This window comes from Muscardinus avellanarius (genome assembly GCF_963383645.1).
Source record: "Muscardinus avellanarius genome assembly, chromosome: 16".
NCBI classification, from domain to species: Eukaryota; Metazoa; Chordata; class Mammalia; order Rodentia; family Gliridae; genus Muscardinus; species Muscardinus avellanarius.
Genome location: NC_137802.1, coordinates 48,856,673 through 48,880,362, shown reverse-complemented (window position 1 = coordinate 48,880,362; position 23,690 = coordinate 48,856,673). Strand labels below are relative to the sequence as shown.

At 54.2% G+C, this 23,690-nt stretch overlaps 1 protein-coding gene across 1 annotated transcript; it reads left to right on the top strand.

Moving 5' to 3' along the window:
• Positions 1 to 4,001: 4,001 nt before the first annotated feature.
• Positions 4,002 to 22,037, top strand: STAC2 (SH3 and cysteine rich domain 2; the record flags this gene model as incomplete). Its single annotated transcript, XM_080712522.1, has 11 exons — positions 4,002 to 4,091; positions 10,921 to 11,227; positions 12,939 to 13,036; positions 13,172 to 13,262; positions 17,322 to 17,434; positions 17,526 to 17,598; positions 17,690 to 17,763; positions 18,015 to 18,112; positions 18,423 to 18,474; positions 18,813 to 18,950; positions 21,933 to 22,037. The coding sequence occupies 11 exons, from the start codon at positions 4,002 to 4,004 to the stop codon at positions 22,035 to 22,037; spliced, it is 1,239 nt and encodes a 412-aa protein (XP_080568648.1).
• Between the last annotated feature and the right edge of the window lie 1,653 nt (positions 22,038 to 23,690).

Genomic DNA, 23,690 nt, shown 5'->3' with positions numbered 1-23,690 from the left:
AACCCAAAGCCCTGGCTCTTTTAGGGAGACAGAAACACCTCCCCAAGAACTCTCTGAACACAGAAGCCCATGTCTCTCTAGCCCAGGACACATGGACAGCCCAGGGCTCCTGCCTCAGGGAGTTCTGAGCTGTCCAGGGAGGGGAAGTTGGGCTGGCCTGGGCTGGGCAATGGGGAGATGGACAGTCCTTAGGAGGCTGCGGGTGAGTGCAACTTTGGGGAAACTGATCTGAGGGCTGAGTGCAGGTCCTACCCTAGCTCCTTTCAGAAAACCTAGGAACCAGGCGTGGTGGCGCACCCTTGTAATCCCCGTGCTTGGGAGGCTGAGACAGGAGGATCGCACAGGTTCAAAGCCAGCATCAGCTACTTAGTGAGGCTCTCAGCAACTTAGTGAGACCCTGTTTCCAAATAAAATATAAAATAGGTCTGGGAGTATAGCCTGAAGATAGAAAGCCCCTGGGTTCCACGCCCAGTACCACACACACACACACACACACACACACACACACGCACACACACACGCACACACACAAAAAAGTAGAAAGAAAACCTAGGCGTCAGAGGGAGTCTGCAGCTATGGTGGATCTTAAGGGGGAGGGGACCAAGGTCCCCCATGAACCCTCACATCGGCCCCAGGCAAAGAAGTCTCTATTCGGGCAGGCGTGGTGGTACATGCTTGTAATCCCAGCATTTGGGAGGCTGAGACAGGAGGATCTCAGGTTCGCAGCCAGCCTCAGCTATTTAGTGAGGCCCTCCACAACTTAGTGAGACCCTGTTTCAAAATAAAGAATAAAAAAAAAATCAGGAGCTGGGCATGGTGGCACACTTTGTAATCCCAGCATTTGGGAGGCTGAGACAGGAGGATTCAGGTTCACGAACACCCTCAGCTACCTAGTAAGGCCCTCTGCAACTTAGTGAGACCCTGTTTCAAAATAAAGAATAAAAAACAGGGCTGGGGGTGTAGCTCAGAGGCAGAATGCCCCTGGGTTCCATCTCTAGTATGCAAAAAAAAAAAAAAAAGACTTTTTAAAATTCCTGAACACAGTAACCTGAGCAGTGCTCCAGTGGTGAGCTCACCCCAGAGGACCAGGATCTGGCAGATGGCTAGGGGCGAGGTCCTTCAGGGCTTGTATCAAGGCTGGAGCCTGAGTACTAACCCTGGTCTTACCACCCACAGCAGAAGAGAGGCCAAGGCCAACTTAAACCCAGAAGTCTCTCTGCCCACACCCAGGGAAGCGATCTCTCAACCGCCGATCTGTGTCCCTTTCCTTGGATAAGCTACGAGATCAAGCTAGACCTGATGGTAGGGCGGACACTGCAGGAAAGGGGGGAGGGCTGGAGCTGAGGGAGGACGTGGGGGAATGTGTCCTGGGTAATCAGTGTACATTAGAAGCATCTTAGCCGGGTGTGGTGGTGCACACTTATAATTTCAGTACTTGAGAGGCTGAGACAGGAGGATCACAGGTTTGCGGCTGGCCTCAGCTAGTTAGTGAGGCCCTCCCTGACTTAGTGAGACCCTGTTTCAAAAATAAAGAATAGCCAGGTTTGGTGGCACACGTTTATAATCCTAGTATTTGGAAGGCTGAGACAGGATGATCGTGGTTCATGGACAGCCTCAGCTACTTAGTGAGGCCCTTTGCAACTCAGTGAGACCCTGTTTCGAAGAATAAAAAATAGGGCTGGAGTATATAGCTCAGAGATAGAATGCCCCTGGATTCCATCCCCAGTAAAGAGAAGGAGGAGGAGGAGGAGGCAGAGGAGGAAGAGGAGAATCTTTAAACCATGCATGGGAGCACAAGCCTGTAACCTAGTATTTGGGAGTCTGAAACAAGAAGATTCTATATTCAAGGTCAGCCTTAGCAATTTAGCAAGACTCTGATTCCACACAAGAAATTTTAAAAAGGGCTGGGAGTGTAGCTTGGAGATAGAATGCCCTCTGGGTTCAATTCCTAGCACCACAAAAGGAAAAGAAGTAGGAGGAGGAAGAAAAGCATCTTCAAGCTGGATGTTGTGGCATACACCTGTGATCCCAATAGTTGGAAGCTGAGACAGAAGGATTGCAAGTTTGAGGCCAACTCAGAGGTAGAATGCCCCTAAAATCAATCCCTAGCACAAGTTGAAGAAGTTGGTATAGTGGCACACATCTGTAAGCCTAGTACTTGGGAGGCTGAGATAGGAGAATCTCAAGTTCAAGGACAGCTTCAGCAAGTAGTGAGACTCTCATCAACCTAGTGAGACCCTGTTAAAATAAAAAACAGATGTGATGACAAATACTTGTAATCCCAGTGCGTGGGAGCCTGAGACAGGAGGATTACAGGTTCTTGGCCAGTCTCAGCAATTTAGTGAGGTCCTCCACAAATTAGTGAGACCCTGTTTCAAAATTAAAAAGTAAATAGGGCTGGGGATGTAGCCCAAAGGTAGGATGCCCCTGAATTCAATCTCTAGCACCAAAAATAAATAAATAAATGAATAAATGAATGAATAAATAAATAAATAAATAAATAAATAGGGCTAGGGGTATAGCTTGGAGGTACAATGCTTCTGAGTTCAATCCCTATAAGCACAGAAGGAGGAGGAGTCACTGAAGAAGACTTCAGAGCCCAGCGTGGTGGCACACACTTGTAATTCCAGTATTTGGGAGGCTGAGACAGGAGGATCTCAGGTTCACGGCCAGTCTCAGCTACTTAATGAGGCCCTCCACAACTTAGTGAGACCCTGTTTCAAAATAAAGAATAAAAAACAGGGCTGGGGGTGGTGTAGCCCAGAGGTAGAGTGCCCCTGGGTTCAATCCCAGTACCGGAAGATGAAGAGGAGGGGGAAGAGTGAGGGAGGAGGAGGAGGATGATTTCGGACTTGGCAGGACTAGGCAGGAGGGCCACTTTGGAGAGTGAGTGCTTCTTCCCCCACCAGTCCCTATCTTTGATCTGACTGCAGTCCAGTCCCGCAGCATCTTAGGAGGGGTGTGTCTTAAGCTGGGGATTTTAAGTATTAGGACTGAGCCTAATACTTCTCTGCTGAAGTCTAGACAGCAAGACTAGAAAGGATTATGGTTGTCCTGCTTTCCAGCCGGAAGAATCGACTGGCCTGGATTTAGGGCCATAAGTTGCCTCTTCTCTGCTTCAGGAAATCTCTACCTAGAGTTCAGGGACCGCCTTTCCAGCGCAGAGAGACACATCCAGCGAATGGGGTGTAGAGTCCCCATCATTCCTTTGCTAAGGCGCAGCAGCATCTTCCAGTCTGCACGCTCAGGACTCCTAACTTCCACTCACGCTTCCATCTTGCTGCAGCCCCAACCTATTTCTGTCTCCTGCAACCCCATCCAGACTCTACTACGATCGGCCCAGCCTTCCTTCAATCTTGTCACGTCCGGGCTCGCGGATTTTTTCAGTGTAAAACTCCCCCCTCCACTTCTTTACCCTTCAAGCCCCTCCCTATCTCGCCGAGCCCCCCAAGGCTCCGCCCAGCACGCCCTCCTGGCCACCGCGGCAGCCAATAGCTGAGAACCTTGATTTGCATAGCGGCGCGGGGGAGCCGTGGAGGGAAGGGGGAGGGACCAGGCGACCTCCTAAATCAAAGTTGCGAGGCGAGGACTGGGCGGAGGGGCCGCCGGTGCCGGGCTGGGGCGGGGTGGGGGGGCGGGAGGGGGGCGGGCGCAGAGGACAGCGGAGCCGGCCGGACACGGACAGCTCCGTCGCTCCCTGGCCTGGCTCATCCCGCATCCCCACATCCCTCCTCCCCTCGCGGCCAGCAGCATCCTCTGCAGACCCTGGGTCCTCGCCGCGCGGTGGTCCCGCTCCTGCGGCTCGGTGTCATTGCTTCCCACTCACCCGCCGCTGGGGCAACTTTCTCCGCCGGCGCCCGGGGGCGGGGGGCTGCGTTGCCCGGGAGGGTTTCTCCTGGGATTCCTGGGTGGGGGATAGAGCCCTCTGCCACCCGCAGCCTGCCCCGCCCCGGCCGGCCTGCCGTCGGGTCTCCGACCATCTCTGCCCCGGTCCGTCAACCATGACCGAAATGAGCGAGAAAGAGAACGAGCCGGATGACGCGGCCACCCACACCCCCGCGGGGACCGTCTCCGCCCTCCAGGAAACCAAGGTAACTCGGGGGTCGCGAGGCCCGGGCGGCCCCTCCTGCGGGCGCGGGGGTCCCCGCGGCGGGCGGGCCCCGCGATCCCCCAGGCTGCGCCGCCACGCGGAGGGGAGGAGCGGAGGGCGCCCGGCTGGGCACGCCCGGGGCGGCGGAGCGTGCGGGCCACCGCGGCGCCGCGTCGGTCTGCAGCGGGGCGCTCGCTCCCTGCCGCTCGCGTCTCGGCATCGTCTCCACGACGGTGCGCCTCGGTCCGTGCGCGCCCGCGCCCTCCCGCGTGTCTGCGCGCCGGTCTCCAGCTCCGGGCGTCCCTCCGACCCGCGCGGCCGGGCTGGGGGCTGGTGCAGCGCGGAGCCCGCGCTGGGGGCTGCGGCAGCCGGCGGGACCTCGCAGCGGCGGCCCAGAGAGGCGGCGCCACCCCCACCCGGAGCGGGCGAGGGGACGGGGCGGGCAGCAGCGAAAGGAGAAGTCATCGTAATTAATGAATGTCATAATTAACCCTAATTATGTATGATTGTTACTCCTGCGGGAGTCACAATGAATAAATTATCCCCCAGTGAAGGCAGGCGGAGCCCAGACTCCGGGCGGGCGGGCGGGCGGGCGGGCGCTGGAACCGGTGGGGAGAGGCCGCCAGCCGCTGCGTTCTACCCCCTCCCCTCTAATCCGTCCGCTCCCTCCCTGGATCGAGGTGCTCACGAAGTTCTGCGGGATCCACCCGAGGGCTCGGGGATGGGAGAGAAGGGCGCCCTCTGCCCTGCCCCAAACTCCAGGCCAAGACCTCCCTTCTCCCTTCCCCTCTGCTGCTTTGACCCCATCCTGCTCCGGGTACCCAGGAAAGAGAGGCGAGCCAAGGGGGACCAGGAAAGGGTGGGGTCTTCATCTCTAGCTCTTCTTCCCATTATCCCTCTTCCTCCTAATCCCATCCGGACCCACCCCATAGGAGGTTAATTCAAGGTCAAGGTCATCAAGGAAGCAAGGAAGGATAGGGTGGAATCCGGCCAGTTCCCCAGGTAGCTCCCCATCCCCAGACCAAGGAAGCCAGTGGGCCTCCACACTCAAGTGTTCAGGTGCACACCTGCCCTCCTGCCTCCTGAAAATAATACTCTGGCCCCGGAGTTAGATCCCGTTTAGACACCTAGGTCTCTTCTGGTGTTTGGGGTGGGAGGATATTGCTTAGAATATTTGTGCCAGCCTCTGTCAGGCAGTCTCAGATCAGAATCCAGCAACTCCAGTTCCAAAGCCCCTAACACCCCTGAGCTTCTCAGCTAATCACCACCAGGAGACATGTACAGCCCTCTGCTTGCTGTGGCAGGAACTGGCTGGGGCGGGGGACCGAGGGGTGCCCCAAGGCTTCCCACACAGGCCACCTGCTCCAGCCCTCCCCAGGCGCTCCCCAGGCAGGCCGAGTGCTGGGCAGTGCTGCCTCAGCAGCCAGGGCTGCAGGCTCAGCTGTGTGGGAGGGGAGATCAGGGCCTGGCTGATCAGCACCTCCCTCCTCCCAGCCCAAGGACCCTCCAATGTCATCCCCTCTGGTCTGAGCCAGGAGGTCTACGAAACAGAGGAGAGGGATTACACACCTGACCTGGTTCCTGGCTCCCCTGTGCCAGGCCTGGGAGCCCTGGGCCTTGTGAAGGCCTCAGAAATGACCACACAGGCTGGGCTGTGAGGGAGTCAGGGCCTGTTCAGCAGACAGGGGACAAAGAACTCAGGGCCCTTGCTAGCCTCCCTCCAGCCCCCACCTCGACCTGGCCCTACAAACCTTCTTGTCCCCTGGTTGTAGGGCTGGGGAGATGGAAGAGAAAGGATTGGCAGCTGCTCACCAGCTTGGTGTGAGGCAGGTACCACAGGGACATGGCACCCATCAGGCAGTGAGGCCAGCGTTCAGGGCTGATTCATCAGTTCAGTGCCCCCCTCAGCATTTCTTGCCAAACTAGCCTGGTCTCTAGCTTCCCCTAAGGCTGAGTCTCAGCCCTGCACCTACTCAGCCAGCCTTCTAGTGGGCCAACCTCCTCTCCGGGACCCCATCCCGTCCTACTACACCGGGCCTGCTTGGCATCCCCTTTGGTGCCATCCCTGGGAGGACTCTACCATGCCAGCACTGCCATCTGAGTCAGCTTGCACGGCGTCCGCCACCACCCACTGCCAGCTGCCTAGTGCCCTTTCAGGAGATGCCGTGGGCAATGGAGGAAAGAAGAGGCCTCCAGGGAGCTGTGAGGTGGGGAGGAAAGGCCGTGCCCTGCCTCCGGGAGGGGGCACAGAGCAGAACACCTGGTCATCCAGCTCCAAGCCAGAGAAGTTGTAGCACTGAAAGGAAGTAGGGTCCCAGTGACCCCAGGGCCCTAGGATCCAGGTGATCCCAGGGGAGCAGAGGCACCAATAGCTAGCCATTGGGAGATGCAGAAAGGAGTTCTGCAAGAACTAGGAGTCCCAAGAGTGAGAATACCTGTCCTGACAGAGCCAAAGTGAAGTCCAAGTAGCCAAGCCAGATGTCTCTGGAGTAGGCAGGCATCTAGCCATTTGGCAAAGATGCCCCCATCCTGCCCTCTAGCCACAGCCCTTGACCGCCAGCCACCCCAGGTGGCATGTTGTTCCTTCCCACTTTTCCACTCCCCTGGGACCTGGGGCCCACAGCTGAGCCGGGGAGTCAGGATCAGCAACAGAGTTGAGGCTTCCCTGGTGCTGGAGAACATTCTGTTCCAGAGGTGGCTGTTGGCACCGAGACTGGGGTGGGGTACCAGGAAAGGATGCAGGCTAGGGAGTGGGGAAACTCAAAATCTCATCCTACACGGATCACCATGGAGCCAGGCGTTGTGGCGCACACTTGTAATCCCAGCATTTGTGAGGCTGAGACAGGAGGATAGTACAGGTTTGAAGCTAGCCTCAACTACTTAGTGAGACCTTTCCAACTCAGCGAGACCTTGTTTCAAAATAAAGAATAAAAAATAAAAAATAGGAGCCAGGCGTGGTGGCACACGCTTGTAATCCCAGCATTCGGGAGGCTGAAACCGGAGGATCACGGTTCGCAGACAGCCTCAGCAACTTAGTGAGGCCCTCTGCAACTCAGTGAGACCCGGTTTCAAAATAAAGAATAAAAATAGGGCAGGGGGTGTGGCTCGGAGGTCAAATGCCCCTGGGTTCCATCCCCAGACCCACACAAAAAAAGGGGGGGGGGCTGGGGGTGTCACTCGGAAGTAGAATGTCCCTGGGTTCCATTCCCAGTACCAGAAAAAAAAAAAAAGAATCACCACGGAAATCATATTGGAACGGCCTTTGTAGAATGAGTAACCCTTACTGGAGCAATGGGTGGGTTGCGGGCTGATAGGCAAGGGGAACAGGGAAGCAGGTTCCAGCTCTGTATAGGGAAGTTCTTTCCAGCGATCTCAGCTGCCCAGAGATGGAACCACTATCCCAAGAGAGGACGTGCTTCCCATCGCAAGACGTGGCCAACGGTCATAGCCGTTCAGAGGGGACATGGGGATGGGGACTGCTCCAAGTGGCCAGGCCTCCAGATCTCTCCTAACCCCAAGTCCCTTGACTGACCTGGTGGACAAGTCCATGGCACGCCGGGGTCAGGGTGGGAGCCAAGGCAGGACCCACCGCCGCAGATGCTCAAGTCCAGGCTCTGCTGCAACCATCAGAGGACTGGTGAGGAGTACGCTGAGCCTCCGTTCCTCACCTGAGGAGTAGGACAGTATCATCATCGCCTCAGAGGGCAGCATCAAGATTAGTAAAATGCTGCATAGAAAATCCTAGCTCAGGCTGGGCATGGTGGTGCAAGCTTGTAATCCCCGTGCTTGGGAGGCTGAGACAGAAGAATCCTAGGTTTGAGGCCAATCTCAGCAATTTAGAGAGGCACCCCCCGCCCCCAGCAACTTAGGCCCTGCTTCCCACTAAAAAACAAAAGGGGCTGGGCGTGAACTCGGCATGTAATTTCAGTACTTGGGAGGCTGAGACTGGAGGATGGCAGGTTTGAAGGCAGCCTTAACTACTTAGTAAGACCCTATTTCAAAATTACGTATAAAATAGGGCTGAGGGTATAACTCAGAGACAGAATGCCCCTGGGTTAAATCCCCAATAGCAAAAAATAAAAATAAAGTTTCTAGGTATGTTAGTTTGTTGATCTGGACCTAGCCCAGAACCTTGCATTGCCTAGAAAGTATCTAGTCTTGCCTCCTCTCTCTTGGATGTGGGGAAGCTGAGGCTCAGAGAAAGAAAGTGACTTGCCTCAGGCAAGGTTTAGTTTTGCCCCCCCACCCACCCTGCAGCACATCTCCCTAGTTCGGTCTCCTGTGTGCTCCAGGTCTGAGGTCCCCGGGCAGAACAGTGTGGGTTCATGTGACTTTGGGAGCCCATCACAGACCCCAGAGCCATTCGCCTGGCTGGCCCACAGCCTGGCCTGGGCTTGTATTTATATTCTAATCAATTATCTCCCTGGCCCTCTGCCTCTGCTCCAACGCCCAGGCATCAGGGGCCCGGGGCCTTGCTCCTCACAGATACACAAAGACGCCCACAGTGCTGTCCAGGAAGCCAGGTTTGGAAGGAGCTTAGCAATTCAGCGTGCCAGACACCCCAGGGCTCTTGGCTCCCAGCTGGCACACCGGGACTCGCGTCGTGCCCAGACATCCCCCTATCCCCCCTCCATCTTGCCGCCTGCTGGCCTCCCAGAGGCTGAGGGGCCACTATTTCCATCCCCTTGGCACAGCTGCCAGGCAGGCAGCCATGGCACACAGGCTCCCTGGCACGCCAGCTGCGAACCCTGGCCAAGACTCCCTGCCTGGAGCCAGACTGCCGTGGAAGGGAGTGGGCAGGGGTAGAGAGGGGCAAACCACTGGGTGGAGGCCTCCAGAGCTCGCTCTGGGCCGGCACAATGGGGTGCAAATGGGTGGGCAGCGGAATGGGCCCCGGCCTCGCTGCAGAGCTGACCTGTACCCCGACACCGCTCCACTTCACACTCCAGCCACTTTCTCGTCCTGTGTTCAGCTGAGGCACTGAGAGAGTACCTCCTGGCTGATGAGGCCCTGTGTGGGGATTTAAGGGGGCAGTGACTGCCCTCAGGGACTCACCACCCCCAAGGAGTGGGGAGTGGGCATGAGTAACCTGATCGGAGCTTTAATGGCATCCGGACTGGCACAGGTGCAGCTGATGGCTGAGGGAGTGGGCTCACTAGATAAATTCCTGAAGAAGAGCTGGCTTCGCAGGCTAGGAAGGCCACAGGGAAGGTATTGGAAGGATAAGCAGGGTATTCTTTTCTTTCTTTCTTTTTTGAAGATTTAAAGAAGTTTATTAGAAAAATAGAAATACAGAAAATAAAAATACAGTTCCATACCAGACTGGCATGGAGGGATGACTCAAATGAGTACACCCTCTTTCTTTTTTTTTTTTTTTTTCTTATGGTGCTGGGGATGGAACCCAGGGGCATTCTATCTCTGAGCTATACCCCCAGCCCTATTTTTTAGTCTTTATTTTGAAACAGGGTCTCACTGAGTTACAAAGGGCCTCACTAAGTAGCTGAGGCTGGCCGTGAACTGTGAGCCTCCTTTCTCAGCCTCCCGGATGCTGGGATTACAAGCCTGGGCCACTGTGTCCCTCTAAGAGGGTATTATTGGATAAAGCAGAGGACAAACGCACCAGAGCTTCTAGGCATAGAAGCAGGGACCAGTTTGAGAATCCTGGTATCTCAGCCACAAGTGGCAAGGAAGGATGGGTTTGGCCAAGTTACAGGGAGAGTCTCTTGGCTGGGGCAGTGACCTCGGATTGTGTCCTGAGGGGCTGCAGAAGCTTTTTAGAAGGGTCCAGGATAGCAAGGCATGGTGGTGCATATCTGTAATCCCTGTACTTGGGAGGCTGAGACAGGAGGATTGAAGGTTCAAGGACAGGCTCAACAAGTCATGAGACTCTTAGCAGCCTAGTGAGACCCTGTTTCCAAAAAAGAAAGAAATTTTAAAAAAAAATAGGGCTGGGATTGTAGCTCAGAAGTAGAATGCCTTGGGCTCAATCCCCAGTAAAACACACACACACACACACACACACACACACACACACACACACGTAAAAAAGAACAAGGAGAAGGAAGAGGAGAAGGAAGAGGAGGAGGAGGAGGATTAAGGATCACCTCCTGACAGCTGTGTGGAGAGGGGGCAGGGACAGGCAAGAGAGGGGCTGGCGGCTTTGGCCCCGAATCAGACTGGAGTGTGGGACTTGAATGAGGCAAGGCTGTGCTGTGTGGAGGGACTGCAGGGAGTGGGCTGGAGAGACGTCCTGGAGGGAGGATGAACCTTAGGATGAAGGTCCAGGATGACCACTCCCCACATGCTGGAGAACACAGGCAGACACTGAGGGCCTGGAGTATCTTGCTTTGCCCCCAAAGAGCGCTCTCTCTGTCTTCTTCTTTTTTTTTTTAACTTGAGTAAATAGTACTCACGTGCAATGAAATGCTGTGTGGCCATAAAAAAGCACAAGGAAACTCTTTCTTTTGGCACAGAATGTTTTCTAAGAGTTACTTAAGTGAAAAAGGTAAGGCACAGGGGAAAAAAGCACACTACTTTTTTCTGCAAAGAAAAAAGGAAATCTCTTAAAACCATTCCTAATTTCACATAAAATCTAGATTTCTTTTGGGAAGGTGGAAAACCTGGCGACACTGGGCCAGCCTCAACTGGCTAGAGGGCAGTCACTCCTGCCGCCCTGACACTCCTAACTGCGCTCCTGCTTAGCCTTAACTTCCTTAGTACCTCTTGGAGAGTCCCTGCCCGGGTGGGAGGCTGTGGTGGGGGCCCGCAGGGAAGCCCTCGCTCGCGGGCGGCCTCCTCTGGCCTCCCACTCCAGCAGCCTCTCCTCTCAGCTCCAGCGATTCAAGCGCTCACTCTCTCTCAAGACCATCCTCCGAAGTAAGAGCGTGGAGAACTTCTTCCTTCGTTCCGGCTCTGAGCTCAAGTGCCCGACCGAGGTGCTGCTGACGCCCCCAACCCCACTGCCCCCTCCCTCCCCGCCACCCGCATCCACAGAGGGTGGCCCGCCCACCCCGGCGCCCTCCCCGAGCCCAGCCCCGCGCTCGCTGGCACCGCTCAGACCCGTGAGGCTGCACAGCTTCCAGGAGCACGCCTTCAAGCGAGCCGGCCCTTGCGAGCTGTGCCGCCAGCTCATCGTGGGTAGGTGCCCGGGCCCCAAGGGCACTGGGAGGGCCGGGTGGACCCTGGGAGTGGGCTTCTGATTGAAGGACCCCGGGACGGACCAACTGTGTCCTCTCTCACATGAGCACTGTGGGGTCAGGAAGCATAGCTTAGTGGCAGAGTACTAGCTTAGCATGCAAGGCCCTGGGTTCTATCCTCAAACCCCGCATGCAAAAGTGTCCCTGGGGTTCACCTCTAGCTTCAGTGCTCCACCCCTGGACTGTGAGGCCCAGCTGCCTGAGCCTGGCACGAGAGCACCAGCCCCTGCTCTCTTCCAGGCCCTTGTTTGACTTTCTGCTCCTGCCCATGAAAATGTCATTTATCTATCTATCTATCTATCTATCTATCTATCTATCTATCTTTCTCTCTCTCTCTCTTTTTTTTTTTTTTTTTTTTTTTTTTTTTGGTGCTGGGGATTGAACCCAGGACTATTTTACCTCTGAGCTACAACCCTAGCTCTATTTTTTTATTTTAATTTTAACTTTTTTCGGTACTGGGGATGGAACCCAGAGGCATTCTACCTCCAAGCTACACCCCCAGCTCTATCTTTTTTCTTTCTTTCTTTCTTTCTTTCTTTCTTTCTTTCTTTCTTTCTTTCTTTCGTGTGTGGTGCTGGGGTTGGAACCCAGGGGCATTCTACCTCCAAGCTACACCCCCAGCCCTATTTTTTATTATGTATTTCAAAACAGGGTGTCACTGAGTTGCAAAGAGCCTCAAAGTAGCTGAGGCTGTCCTCAAAGTAGCTGAGGCTGTCTTCAAAACCTGATCCTCCTGTCTCAGCTTCCCAAATGCTGGGATTACAAGCATGCGCCACCACAGCCGGCTCTTAATTTTTAATTTGAAACAGGGTCTCACTATACTGCAAAGAGCCTCACTAAGTAGCTGAGGCTGTCCTTGAACCTGTGATTCTACTGTCTCAGCTTCCCAAGTACTGAAATTACAGGAGTGCACTGCCAAGCCTGACTGGGGGTTAAACCCAGGGGCATTCTACTTTTGAGCTACACCCTCAGCCCCCCCCCCCTTTTAATACTGAAGGTTGAACCCAGAGACATTCCATTTCTGAACTACACCCCCAGCATTATTTTATTATTTTATTATTTGTTTATTTATTTTTGCAGTACTGGAGATTGAACCCAGGGGCATTCTACTATTGAGCTAAACCCCCAGCCCTATTTTTTATTCTTTATTTTGAAAGAGGGTCTCACTAAGTTGTGGAGGGCCTCACTAGGTAGCTGAGGCTGGCTGAGAACCTGAGATCCTCCTGTCTCAGCCTCCCAAGTACTAGGATTACAGGCATGTGTCACCATATCCAGCTCCCCAGCCCTATTTTATTTGGAAACAGGGTCTTGCTAGGGTGCTGAGTCTGACTTTGAACCTGTGATCATCCTGTCCCAGCCTCTCAAAGTGGGTCTCATTTTTTTTTTGGGGGGGTACTAGACGTGGAACCTAGAGGCTTTCTATCTCTGGGATATACTCCCAGACCTGTTTTGTTTTGGTTTGGTTTTTTAAATTTGGAAACAGGGTCTCACTAAGTTCCTGAGAGCCTCACTAAGTAGCTGAGGCTGGCTTTGAAACTATGCAGTCCTCCTGTCTCAGCCTCCCAAGCACGGGGACAAGCGTGTGCCCCCACGCCGGGCTATGGGTCTCATATCTTAACAAACCTCTTTTGCTGAACCTGAATTCTTCCTAGGAAACTCTAAGCAGGGCTTGCGGTGTAAGACATGCAAAGTCAGCGTCCACCTCTGGTGCTCCGAGGAGATCTCCCACCAGCAGTGCCCAGGCAAGACGGTGAGTGCCTGTGACTGCCGTGGGGGAGGGAGCGAACGAGCCCTCAGGCTGGTTCCTCCTGTGGGGTGGTCCCTGGAACTTGGCCCCATGGGCTGTGACCCCCCCACGCCCTCTCTCTGCCCCCTCTCGCCACAGTCCACCTCCTTCCGCCGCAACTTCAGCTCCCCCCTCCTGGTGCACGAGCCGCCACCAGCCTGTGCCCTGAGCAGAGAGTCCCCACCCACGGGTGAGTGTCTGCCCCTGCGCCCTGCTCCCAGGGGTGGGAGGAGAAAGGGTCTTGCTAGCACTGCCGGCCCTTGGCTCTGAGCACTTCTGTCTCCTGGAGGGAGGCTCGCTCCCCATTGCCCTTTAGCCAGCACTTTACTGAGCACTTCCTAAGTGCCAGGCATTGTGCTAGACCCTGGAGCACAGCACGAGGAAGGTGTGGCTTGTGGTCTAATAAAGGAATGAGACAATAAATGGAAAATTCCACAAATCATCAACTGCCGTGTGATGAGTTCCTCAAACGAGGATGGGAGCCAGCAGAGTGGCCCATGCCTGTGATCCTCGCTATGGGTGACATAGCAAGACTGTCTCAAAATAAAAAATAAAAAGGGCCGGGGTTGTAGCTCAGTGGTGGAGAGTAGGCGTGAGGCCGTTAGCTCAATCCCAGGACAGCCAAAGGAAAGAAAGGAATGAAAGAAAGGAAGGAGAGGAGGAGGGAGAGAGGAAGAAAGAAAAAGGACAGGGAAGTTATGCATGGTGGACGTGTCTGTAAGCCCAGTATTTGGGAGGCTGGGACTGGAGGATCACAGGTTCGAAGCCAGCCAGCTCAGCTACTTAGTGAAGTCCTCAGCAACTTGGCAAGACCCTGTTTCCAAATAAAAAGTAAAACAGGGCTGCAGGTATGGCTTGGAGGTAGGATGCCATGCACCTGGGTTCAGTCCCCAGCACCACAAAAACAAAAACACAAACAAAAAGGATAGGGGAAAAAAAGGATAGAAGATAAAAAGCATGAAATTCATGCTGTCTCCATTTGCCAAGCAAGGGAAGGTTTCCTGGAGACGGGAAGGATAAGAGTTAGTTCTCTGAGGATCTGGGAAAGATATGAGGGCAGAGGGAGGCCTCAGGCAGCAGGGGGCCGGAGTTCATGAAAGAAACACAAATCAAAGTAGCAAAACCCTCAGCAATTTAGAAAGACCCTATTTCTGTATGTGTGTGTGTGTGTGTGTGTGTGTGTGTGACTGGGGATTGAACCCAGGGGCATTCTACCTTTGAGCTAAACCCCCAGCCCAATTTTATTTATTATTTGGAAACAGGGTCTCACTAAGTTGCGGAGGTCCAGTTGAGGCTGGCTTCGAACTTGTGATCCTCCCGTTTTAGCCTCCCAAGTATGGGGATTACAAGCGTGCGCCACCACACCTGGCTCCAATTGTTTCATTCTTTATTTTGAACACGGTCTCATTAAATTGCAGAGGGCCAAGCTGGGCGCGGTGGCGCACGCTTGTAATCCCAGCATTCGGTTTGCGGACAGCCTCAGCTACTTAGTGAGGCCCCTTGCAACTCAGTGAGATCCGGTTTCAAAATAAAGAATAAAAAAATAGGGCAGGGGGTGTAGCTTGGAGGTCGAATGCCCCTGGGTTCCATCCCCAGACCCGAAAAAAAAAAAAAAAAATTGCAGAGGGCCTCCCTAAATCGCTGAGGCTGGCTATGAACCTGTGATCCTCCTGTCTCAATCTCTCAAGCACTAGGATTACAGCATGATTACACACCCGGCTATAAGACCCTATTTCAAAATTAAAAAAAGAAAAGACAGGTGTTTGGGAAGCTGAGACAGGAAGATTGTAGTTCTAGGCCAGCCTCAGCTACTTAGGCCCTTTGCAACTCAGTGAGACCCTGTTTCAAAATAAGGAATAAAAAATAGGCTGGAGAGCTGGGTGTGGTGGCGCACGCTTATAATCCCCGCACTTGGGAGGCAGAGACAGGAGGATTGCTCAGGTTTGAAGCCAGCCGCACTGGCTTAGGAGACCCTGTTTCCAAAAGTAAAATAGGTCTGGGAGTGTAGCCCAGAGATAGACGGGCTTCCAGGAACCCCAGTACCACCAAAAAAAAAAAAAAAAAAAAAAAGGCTGGAGAGCTGGGTGTGGTGGCGCACGCCTGTAATCCCAGCATTTGGGAGGCTGAGACAGGAGGATCCAAGGATCGCAGTTCGCAGACAGCCTCAGCTACTTAGCGAGGCCCTCCACAACTTAATGAGACCCTGTTTCAAATTAAAAAGAATAAAAAATAGGGGGTATAGCTCGGAGGCTGAATGCTCCTGGGTTCCATCCCCAGATCCACAAAAATAAAATAAAATAGGGCTGGAGCCAGGCCTGGCGGTTCACGCTTGTAATCCCAGCATTTGGGAGGCTGAGACAGGAGCATCGCAGTTCGCAGAAAGCCTCAGTGAGACCCTTTGCAACTTGGTGAGACCTTCTTTCAAAATAAAGAATAAAAAATTGGGCTGAGGTGTAGCTCAGAGGTAGAATGCCCCTGGGCTCCATCTCCAGTACCGCAAAAAAATAAAAATAAAAAAAAAGTAAAAAAAAAAAAAGAAGAAGCAGCTAGAGCTGGCATGGTGGTGTACACCTGTAATTCTAGTACTTGGGAGGCTGAGACAGAAGGATCACAGGTTGGAAAGTTAGCCTTAGCAACTTAGTGAGATCCTTTTTCAAATCAACAATAAAATAGGACTGGAGGTATAGCTCGTAGCTTGAAGGTAGAATGCTCCTGGGCTCAGTTCCCAGAACTAAAAACAAAAAACAAAAAACAAAAAAAATGTGGTGGCATATACCTGTAATCCCAGTACTTGGGAGGCTGAGACAGGAGGATTGCAGGTTTAAGGCCAGCCTCAGTAACTTAGTGAGGCCCCTCCGCAATTTAATAAGACCCTTTTCCAAAATAAAAAGTTAAGGACGGGCATGGTGGTACATGCTTGAAATTGCAGTACTTGGGAGGTTGAGGCAGGAGGATCACAGCTTCGAGGACAGCCTCAGGCAGTAGTGAGACTCTGCCCAAGTAAGACCCTGTTTCAAAGTAAAAATAAGGCTGGGCATGGTGGTGTATAGTTGTAATCCCAGCATTTGGGAGGCTGAGACAGGAGGATTGCGGTTCAGCTACTTAGGCTGTCTGCAACTTGACCCTGTTTCAAAATAAAGAATAAAAAATAGGGCTGAGGGTGTAGCTTGGAGGTAGAATGCCCTGGGTTCCATCCCCAGTACCGCAAAAAAACAACAAAAACAGGGTCTTGTTAGGTTGCTGAGTCTCACTAGGTTGTTGAAGGTCTCACTACTTGCTGAGGCTGTCCTTGAACCTGCAATCTTTCTGTCTCAGCTTCTGAAGTACTGGGATTACAGGAGTGTGCCACCATGCCCAGAAAAAAGAGCTTTTTTGTTTTGTTTTGTTTGTTTGTTTTGTTTTGTTTTTGTTTTAGGTACTAGGGATTGAACCCAGGGGCATTCTACCTCTGAGATACACCCTCAGCCCTATTTTCTATTGCTTATTTTGAAACAGTGTCTCATTAAGTTTTGGAGAATCTCACTAAATAGCTAAAGCTGGCAACTGGTGTGTGTGTGTGCGTGTGTGTGTGTGTGTGTGTGTGTGTGTGTTGTGTGTTGTGTGTTTTACAGTACTGGGGATGGAACCCAGGGGCATTCTACCTCTGAGCTGCACCCCAGCCCTATTTTTTATTCTTAATTTTAAAACAGGGTCTCACTAATTTGCAAAGGGCCTCACTAAGTAGCTGAGGCGGGCCAAGAACCTGCGATCCTCCTGTCTCAGCCTCCCAAGTACTGAGATTACAGATGTGTTCCGCCGCGCCCAGCTTTCTGAACTGTTTTTAGTGAGCCTGCGGGCTGCTGTGCGGCTCGCGGGCCTGGAGGGGAAGCGGGAAGCATGGCCCAGAGGCCGAGACCGTTGCCAAGAGAGTTTGGGAGCTTGAATCAGGCTGGCGGCAGAGGGCAAGGAAACAGGCAGACTGCGGGGATGTTGGGAGGCTGCACAAAGTGTTGGGATCGCTGCAGGAGCGAGGGCAGCAAGGAGTCTCCAGGCGTCTTCACGGGCATCATGGGCACAGGACTGCCGCTGGGATGGGGAAGGCCTGCGGGGCAGTTGAGAAGGAAGACTTAAGATGGCTCAGCCTACAGATCAGCCTGGTCGGGGGCGCGAAGCTGAGCACCAGGCCGGGCAGCCGGGGCTGGAGACACAGAGTTTGGGGTGGACGAGGCTGGGCTCTGCGTGCCAGACTGCCAAGCTGGCTGTTCGGCAGGTACCAGCGGGAAGGTGGACCCAGTCTATGAGACCCTGCGCTACGGCACGTCCCTGGCACTGATGAATCGCTCCAGCTTCAGCAGCACGTCCGAGTCCCCCACTCGGAGCCTGGTATGCTGGGCAGAAGGGGAACCTGGCATGGGGGGCAGCCTAGCATGCCAGAGGGCTCGGGGCCTGAGCCCCTCCCCCGCTGCACTTCCAGAGTGAGAGGGATGAGCTCGCAGAAGATGGGGAAGGCAGCATCCGCAGCTCAGAGGAGGCCCCCGGGGACAGCGGTGAGCGCACGCGAGGGCCCGGGCAGGATGGGCACAGGGTGGGGTGGCTCCCTGCGGCCTTGCGCCCAGTATTCTCAGTATTCACACCCAGTATACTCTCCAGTATTCACAGCCCCAGCTGAAACTGAAGGGTCGGGACCAGAGGAGAGGAGCCCCGGACAGCAGGTGAGCCCCTGTTTGCAAAGAGCCCACAGGACGGGACAGGAAGGGATGTCGTTGATCCATAGGCTTGTGGGGCATTCCTCACTCCTCCCTTGCACTCAGTCCTGAGGGACCGGCAATGGCAGGGAGGGAGGCACCAGAGGTGAGGGTGGAGGTGGGGAGGCGGGTCCCCCCGGGCAGGCACCCTCGGGGTACATGGGGGCTGGGGAAGGTGAGGGTGTTGCTCCCCATCACTGACCCCAGCTTGCCCGCAGGCCCCCAAGGCCCCGCTGCGGAAGGACCTGGGGCCCATGTACTCCTACGTCGCACTCTACAAGTTTCTACCCCAGGAGAACAACGACCTGGCTCTGCAGTAAGTCCTCACTCTGGTCCAGCCCACTGGGCAGCTGCGGGCTCCAGCTTCAGGGCTCTGCTCCACCCCCACTGACCTTGGAACACGAGGGTGAGGGGGACCTTCTGGAACCCTCTCCTCGCAAGCTTGAGGTTGCTGAGCCCAGACGGTAGCCAGAGCTGCCCAGGGTTATTGGTGCCATGTCCTGTCTCCCGCCCCCTTTCTGGGTCGGGCACACAGCATCCTTCTAAGGCACGAGGAAGCTGCTCCCAGCTGAGGGGCACACGGGGCACCCAGGTGCCCGTGCGCTGCCCGGCTCTCTCCTCCCCAGGCCTGGAGATCGAATCATGCTGGTGGATGACTCTAACGAGGACTGGTGGAAGGTGACTTGGCAGGGTGGGGTGTGAAGGGACTCTGGAAGGCACCTCAGCAGCCCCACCCTCAGAGCGCTCTGCCCTCCCTCGCCTTCTCTCCAGGCCCCAGAGACCTCCTTCCTCCAACTGCTGGCCCTCACCACGCCCAGGACCAAACCGGGGCCCAGTTGTTGGCTGGACCCTCCTTACTGCGGCTTTCCCCCTCTGCCCACCTCAAGCCCTATCTGACGGAATAACAGAGCCCGGGATCCGGAGGATGGGGGCCTTGGCGTTGAGTGGGAAGTGGATCTAGAGAAAGCAGTGGGGGTGGGGGTGGCGCCGGGGCTCACTGCCAACCTCCTCCCCAGGGGAAGATTGGCGACCGGGTTGGCTTCTTCCCAGCCAATTTTGTACAGCGCGTGAGGCCAGGAGAGAATGTTTGGCGCTGCTGCCAGCCCTTCTCCGGGAACAAGGAACAGGGTTACATGAGTGTCAAGGAGAACCAGGTGAGCACCCGCTGGGTCAGCCTGGGCCCTGCAGGGAGCATGGGAAAGGGCGGCAGGGAAGGGGTGAGTGCCCTGGAGGAGGATGCTTGCAGCCTGGCAGCTGGAGAGAAAGCACATTAGACATGAAGGGACTGGCCAGGCATGGTGACACACGCTTGAAATCCCAGCATTCAGAGGGCTGAGACCAGAGAATCACGGTTCGCAGACAGCCTCAGCTACTTAGTGAGCCCTTACTGAGACCCTGTTTCAAAATAAATGATAAGCTGGGTGTGGTGGCGCACGCTTGTAATCCCTGCGCTTGGGAGGCTGAGACAGGAGGATCGCACAGGTTCGAAGCCAGACTCAGCTACTTAGTGAGGCTCTCAGCAACTTAGTGAGACCCTGTTTCCAATTAAAATATAAAATAGGTCTGGGAGTGTAGCCCGGAGGTAGAAAGCCTCTGGGTTCCACCCCCAGTACCACCAAATAAATAAATAAATAAAATAAATAATAAAAATTAGGGCAGGGGGTGTAGCTTGGAGGTCAAATGCTCTTGGGTTCCATCCCCAGACCCCTTTCCCCCCCCCCAAAAAAAAAAGACTGCCGTACTTGGGAGGTCTAGACAGGAAGATCACAGGTTCAAGGGCAGCCTCAAGAAGTACACTCTCATTAACCTAGTGAGACCATGTTTCAAAAAATAAAGCCAGGCTTGGTGGCGCAGGTTTGTAATCCCAGTACTTGGGAGGCTGAGACAGGACTATCAAAGGTTAATGGTCAGCCTCAGCTACTTATTGAAGCTCTTAGCAACTTAGTGAGACTCTGTTTCAAAATAAAAAATAAAAAATATGGCTGGGAGTGTAGCTCATAGATAGAATGCCCCTGAGTCCCATCCCTAGTTCTGAAAAAAAAAAAAAAAGTTGGACATGATGGCTTATGCTTGTAATCCTAGTACTTGTGAGGCTGAGACAGGAGGATTGCAGGTTCATGATCAGACTCAGCTACTTAGGAGACCCTTCACAACTTAGTGAGACCCTGTTTCAAAATAAAGAATAGAGGCTGAGACAGGACAGTAGACCAGAGATAGAATGCCCCTGGGTTCCATCTCCAATACTGCGAGATAGAAAGAAAGAAAGAAAGAAAGAAAGAAAGAAAGAAAGAAAGAAAGAAAGGAAGGAAGGAAGGAAGGAAAGAAAGGTCCTGGCGTGGTGGTGCACGCTTGTAATCCCCTCAGCTACTTAGTGAGGCCCTTTGCAACTCAGTGAGACCTTGTTTCAAAATAAAGAATAAAGCTGGGTGTGGTGGCTCACGCTTGTAATCCCCGCGCTTGGGAGGCGGAGACAGAAGGATCGCACAGGTTCAAAGCCAGCCGCGCTGGCTTAAAAGACCCTGTTTCCAAATAAAAATATAAAAAATAGGTCTGGGAGTGTAGCCCAGAGGTAGAAGGGCGTCCAGGAACCCCGGTACCACAGAAAGAAAGAAAGAAAGAAAGAAAGAAAGAAAGAAAGAAAGAAAGAAAGAAAGAAGGAAGGAAGGAAGGAAGGAAGGAAGGAAGGAAGGAAGGAAGGAAGGAAGGAAAGAAAGAAAGAAAGAAAGAAAGAAAGAGAATGGAAGCAGGGTGTGGTGTAATCTTGTAATCCCAGTACTTGGGAGTCTGAGACAGGAGGATTGCACAGGTTTGAAGCCAGCCTCGGCTACTTAATGAGGCTCTCAGCAACTTAGTGAGACCCTGTTTCCAAACAAAATATAAAATAGGTCTGGGGTGTAGCCCGGAGGTAGAAGCCCCTGGGTTCCATTCCCAGTACCACATGCAAAAAGAAAGAAAAAAAAGAATAAAAAATAGGGCTGGGGGTATAGCTCAGAGTTACAATGCCCCTGGGTTCAATCCTCAGTATAATAAATAAATGAACAAAAATAAAAAATAAAAATAAAATATGTCTGGAGATGTAGCTTGGAGGTAGAATGCCCCTGGGCTCAATCCCTAATACTAAAAAAAAAAAAAGAAAAAAAATTGTGGAAAGTTCTGATTTTTTGGAAAAAAGGAAAAAGAGGGAAGGGCCTGGCCAGGTGCCAGACGCAGTGTTGAGCACCTACAATCCCAGTTTGGGAAGCTGAGACGAGATGAAACTCACAGGTTCGAGGCCAGTTTGTGGTCATTTAGTGAGACCCTGTATCAAAATAAAAAATAAAATGGGGTTGAGGGGTGTAACTTAGAGGTAGAATGCTTCTGGGTTCAATCTCTAGTGCCACAAATAACAACAACACAAAATGAAAAGGCCTGGAGGGAGGTGTAGCTCTACACCACTGAAATTAATCCCCAGTACAGAAAAAAATTACTGAAGAAACAGGATGGCAGGGTCTTCCTCATCACCTGCTGGGGAATCTGAAGGAGGCTGAATGATGTCAGAGGCAGCTGGGATAGGGCGGGAGTACTGGATTCCAAGTCCAGACACTCAGATTTAGGTGGTACTGGGGGTGGAACCCAAAGTCTTTCTACCTCTGGGCTACACTCCCAGACTATATATATATATATATATATATATATATATATATATATATATATATATATATATGGAAACAGGGTCTCACTAAGCTGCTGAGAGCCTCACTAAGTAGCTGAGGCTGGCTTCGAACCTGTGTGATCCTCCTGCCTCAGCCTCCCAAGCACGGGGATTACAAGGGTGCGCCACCGCGCCCGGCGACACTCATATTTAAATGCTGGCTTTGCAGCTGCCTCTGCCTCCGGCTTGCTGTGTAGCCTGGGCCAGCCCCTAGGCTCTGTGAAATGGGTGCAGTTGCTCTGTGAAATGGGTGCAGATCCTTGAGGTCAGCCCAGAAGTGCTGCAGGATTCTGGTCCCGCTGTTGAGCCTGCGCGCTCATGGGAGATCTGCTCCCGTCAGCCCAGCTAAGGGCTTCATCTGCAGAGTCCCACGTGCTCCCCTGGGGTCACTGGAGGAGTGGGCCAGGGCCGCGAGCCCCAGGCCCCAGCTCTCTCTCCCGCGCAGATCTGTGTGGGCGTCGGCAAGAGCAAGGATGCCGACGGCTTCGTCAGAGTCAGCAGCGGCAAGAAGCGGGGCCTGGTGCCAGCCGACGCCCTGACCGAGATCTGACAGGAGTGAAGAGAACCGAGATGCCACCCTGCCCGTGCCTGGCCTTTGCTTCTGGCCTGGGAGGGGGGCAGGTGTCCTGGCCACACCTTTCTTCCCTCTGCCCCTCTCCTAAACGCCACCCTCCATGGCTTAGGAGCCCTCTGCACTGAGGAGGGCTTGATTTCCTGGGTGGGGTTCCCTGAGTGGGTCTCTCCTCTGGGACTTGGGAGGTGGAAGAGAGATTGGGAAGGAATAAGGAATCTGCAGGTAGGTCCACCCAGTGCCCAGGTGCCCCCGGTCCGGTCGCCACACACTCCTGCCCTGGGGAGGGTCCCTGGGGAAGTCCCTGCAGAGAGCCTCCATCTGCCCACACTGCCTCTGCATGCCAGACCCCCTCTGCCCACAGAGCCTCTGCTTGGGTCTATATGTGTCCACCCCTTTGCAACTGGGACGTCGCGAGGGGGGCCTTTCTGCCTCCCCCAGCCCTCCACCCGGGTTGGGTGGGGATCCAGGGCCATGGGAGGGCCCCGAGTCCACCTCTTGGTTTTGTCGCCTCCGTCACCGTCAATTCTCAGGAAAGTTCTGCAGGAACCTCTCCCATTACTTGAAACCTGGGCCAGCAGAGCAGAGGAGGGCTGAGGTCTGGGGGGAGGTGACAGATGGAAGACTGTCCCCTTAAGTAGGAGCCTAGCCCTACCTATGTCTACAGGAGGAGGGTGCCCAAGAACAGCCTGCACACAGAAACCTACTGGGAGCAAAGCACTGGTTTCATGCTTGGTCAAAATACCCCCATTTTGACTGTCAGGACTGACTCCAAGAGCCCCAAGCCAGCAGGAATGGCCAGCCAGGGAGCCTGTGATTGTGGGCTCCTGTCCTTCCAGGAGCCCCGCCCTCAGGGTCGACTCTCCTTACCCCCTCCCCTGGCTCTGCAGGGCACCAGACTGATGCTTTAGGAATCTCCTTTCTGCCTCTCTCACCCTGGATACAGAGCCCTAGGAGGAAAGGGAGGGGTGAGAGACAGGCAAGGAGGATGGAGTGGTCTGCTTGGCCCCGGGCAGAGGAGGGGAGTGGGAGCCCCTGGGGTGGGTGGACACAGCCAAAGAGGACCTCTCCCTTGCAGGCTGCTTTCTTTCTGGTGCCAGCCCCCTCCCTCAAGCTCAGAGCCTCTTCTTGTGTCCTTGGTCCCTCCCAGCCAATGCCACCCCTATCCTGGGTACAGTCACACACACCATGCAGTGAGAGGGATGGGTTTTCCTGCCCAACGGACCCTACCCCCACTTTCCCCCCCGCAGAGGGGGGCTCAAGCCACACTGCCCTGTTTGCTGCCACGAGGCCCCCCAGCAATACCCTCCGGGCGGGCCCCATGCCCACTGTACACAAGGCTGCATGACGGGCACCGGGGCACTGCTGAGCCCCAGGGCCCTAAGTAAATGTTTCTTGTCCCAACCTGTGTGCTCTGCATCTGACTGGGAGGAAGGAAAGGTGAGGGAGCAGGGTGGAAGGAGTTGTTGACCTCTGGACAGGGGGCTTGGTGCCCTGCCTCCACCCCTCCCAGATAGGCAGCCCCAGAGGGGCGGATGCTGGGAGAGGGCTGGGAGCTGGGAGAGGCGCTGGGGCTGGGCCACACCTGAGACTGTGCTCCCCCGAGGGCGAGGGCCCCGGGAGACCAGCCTG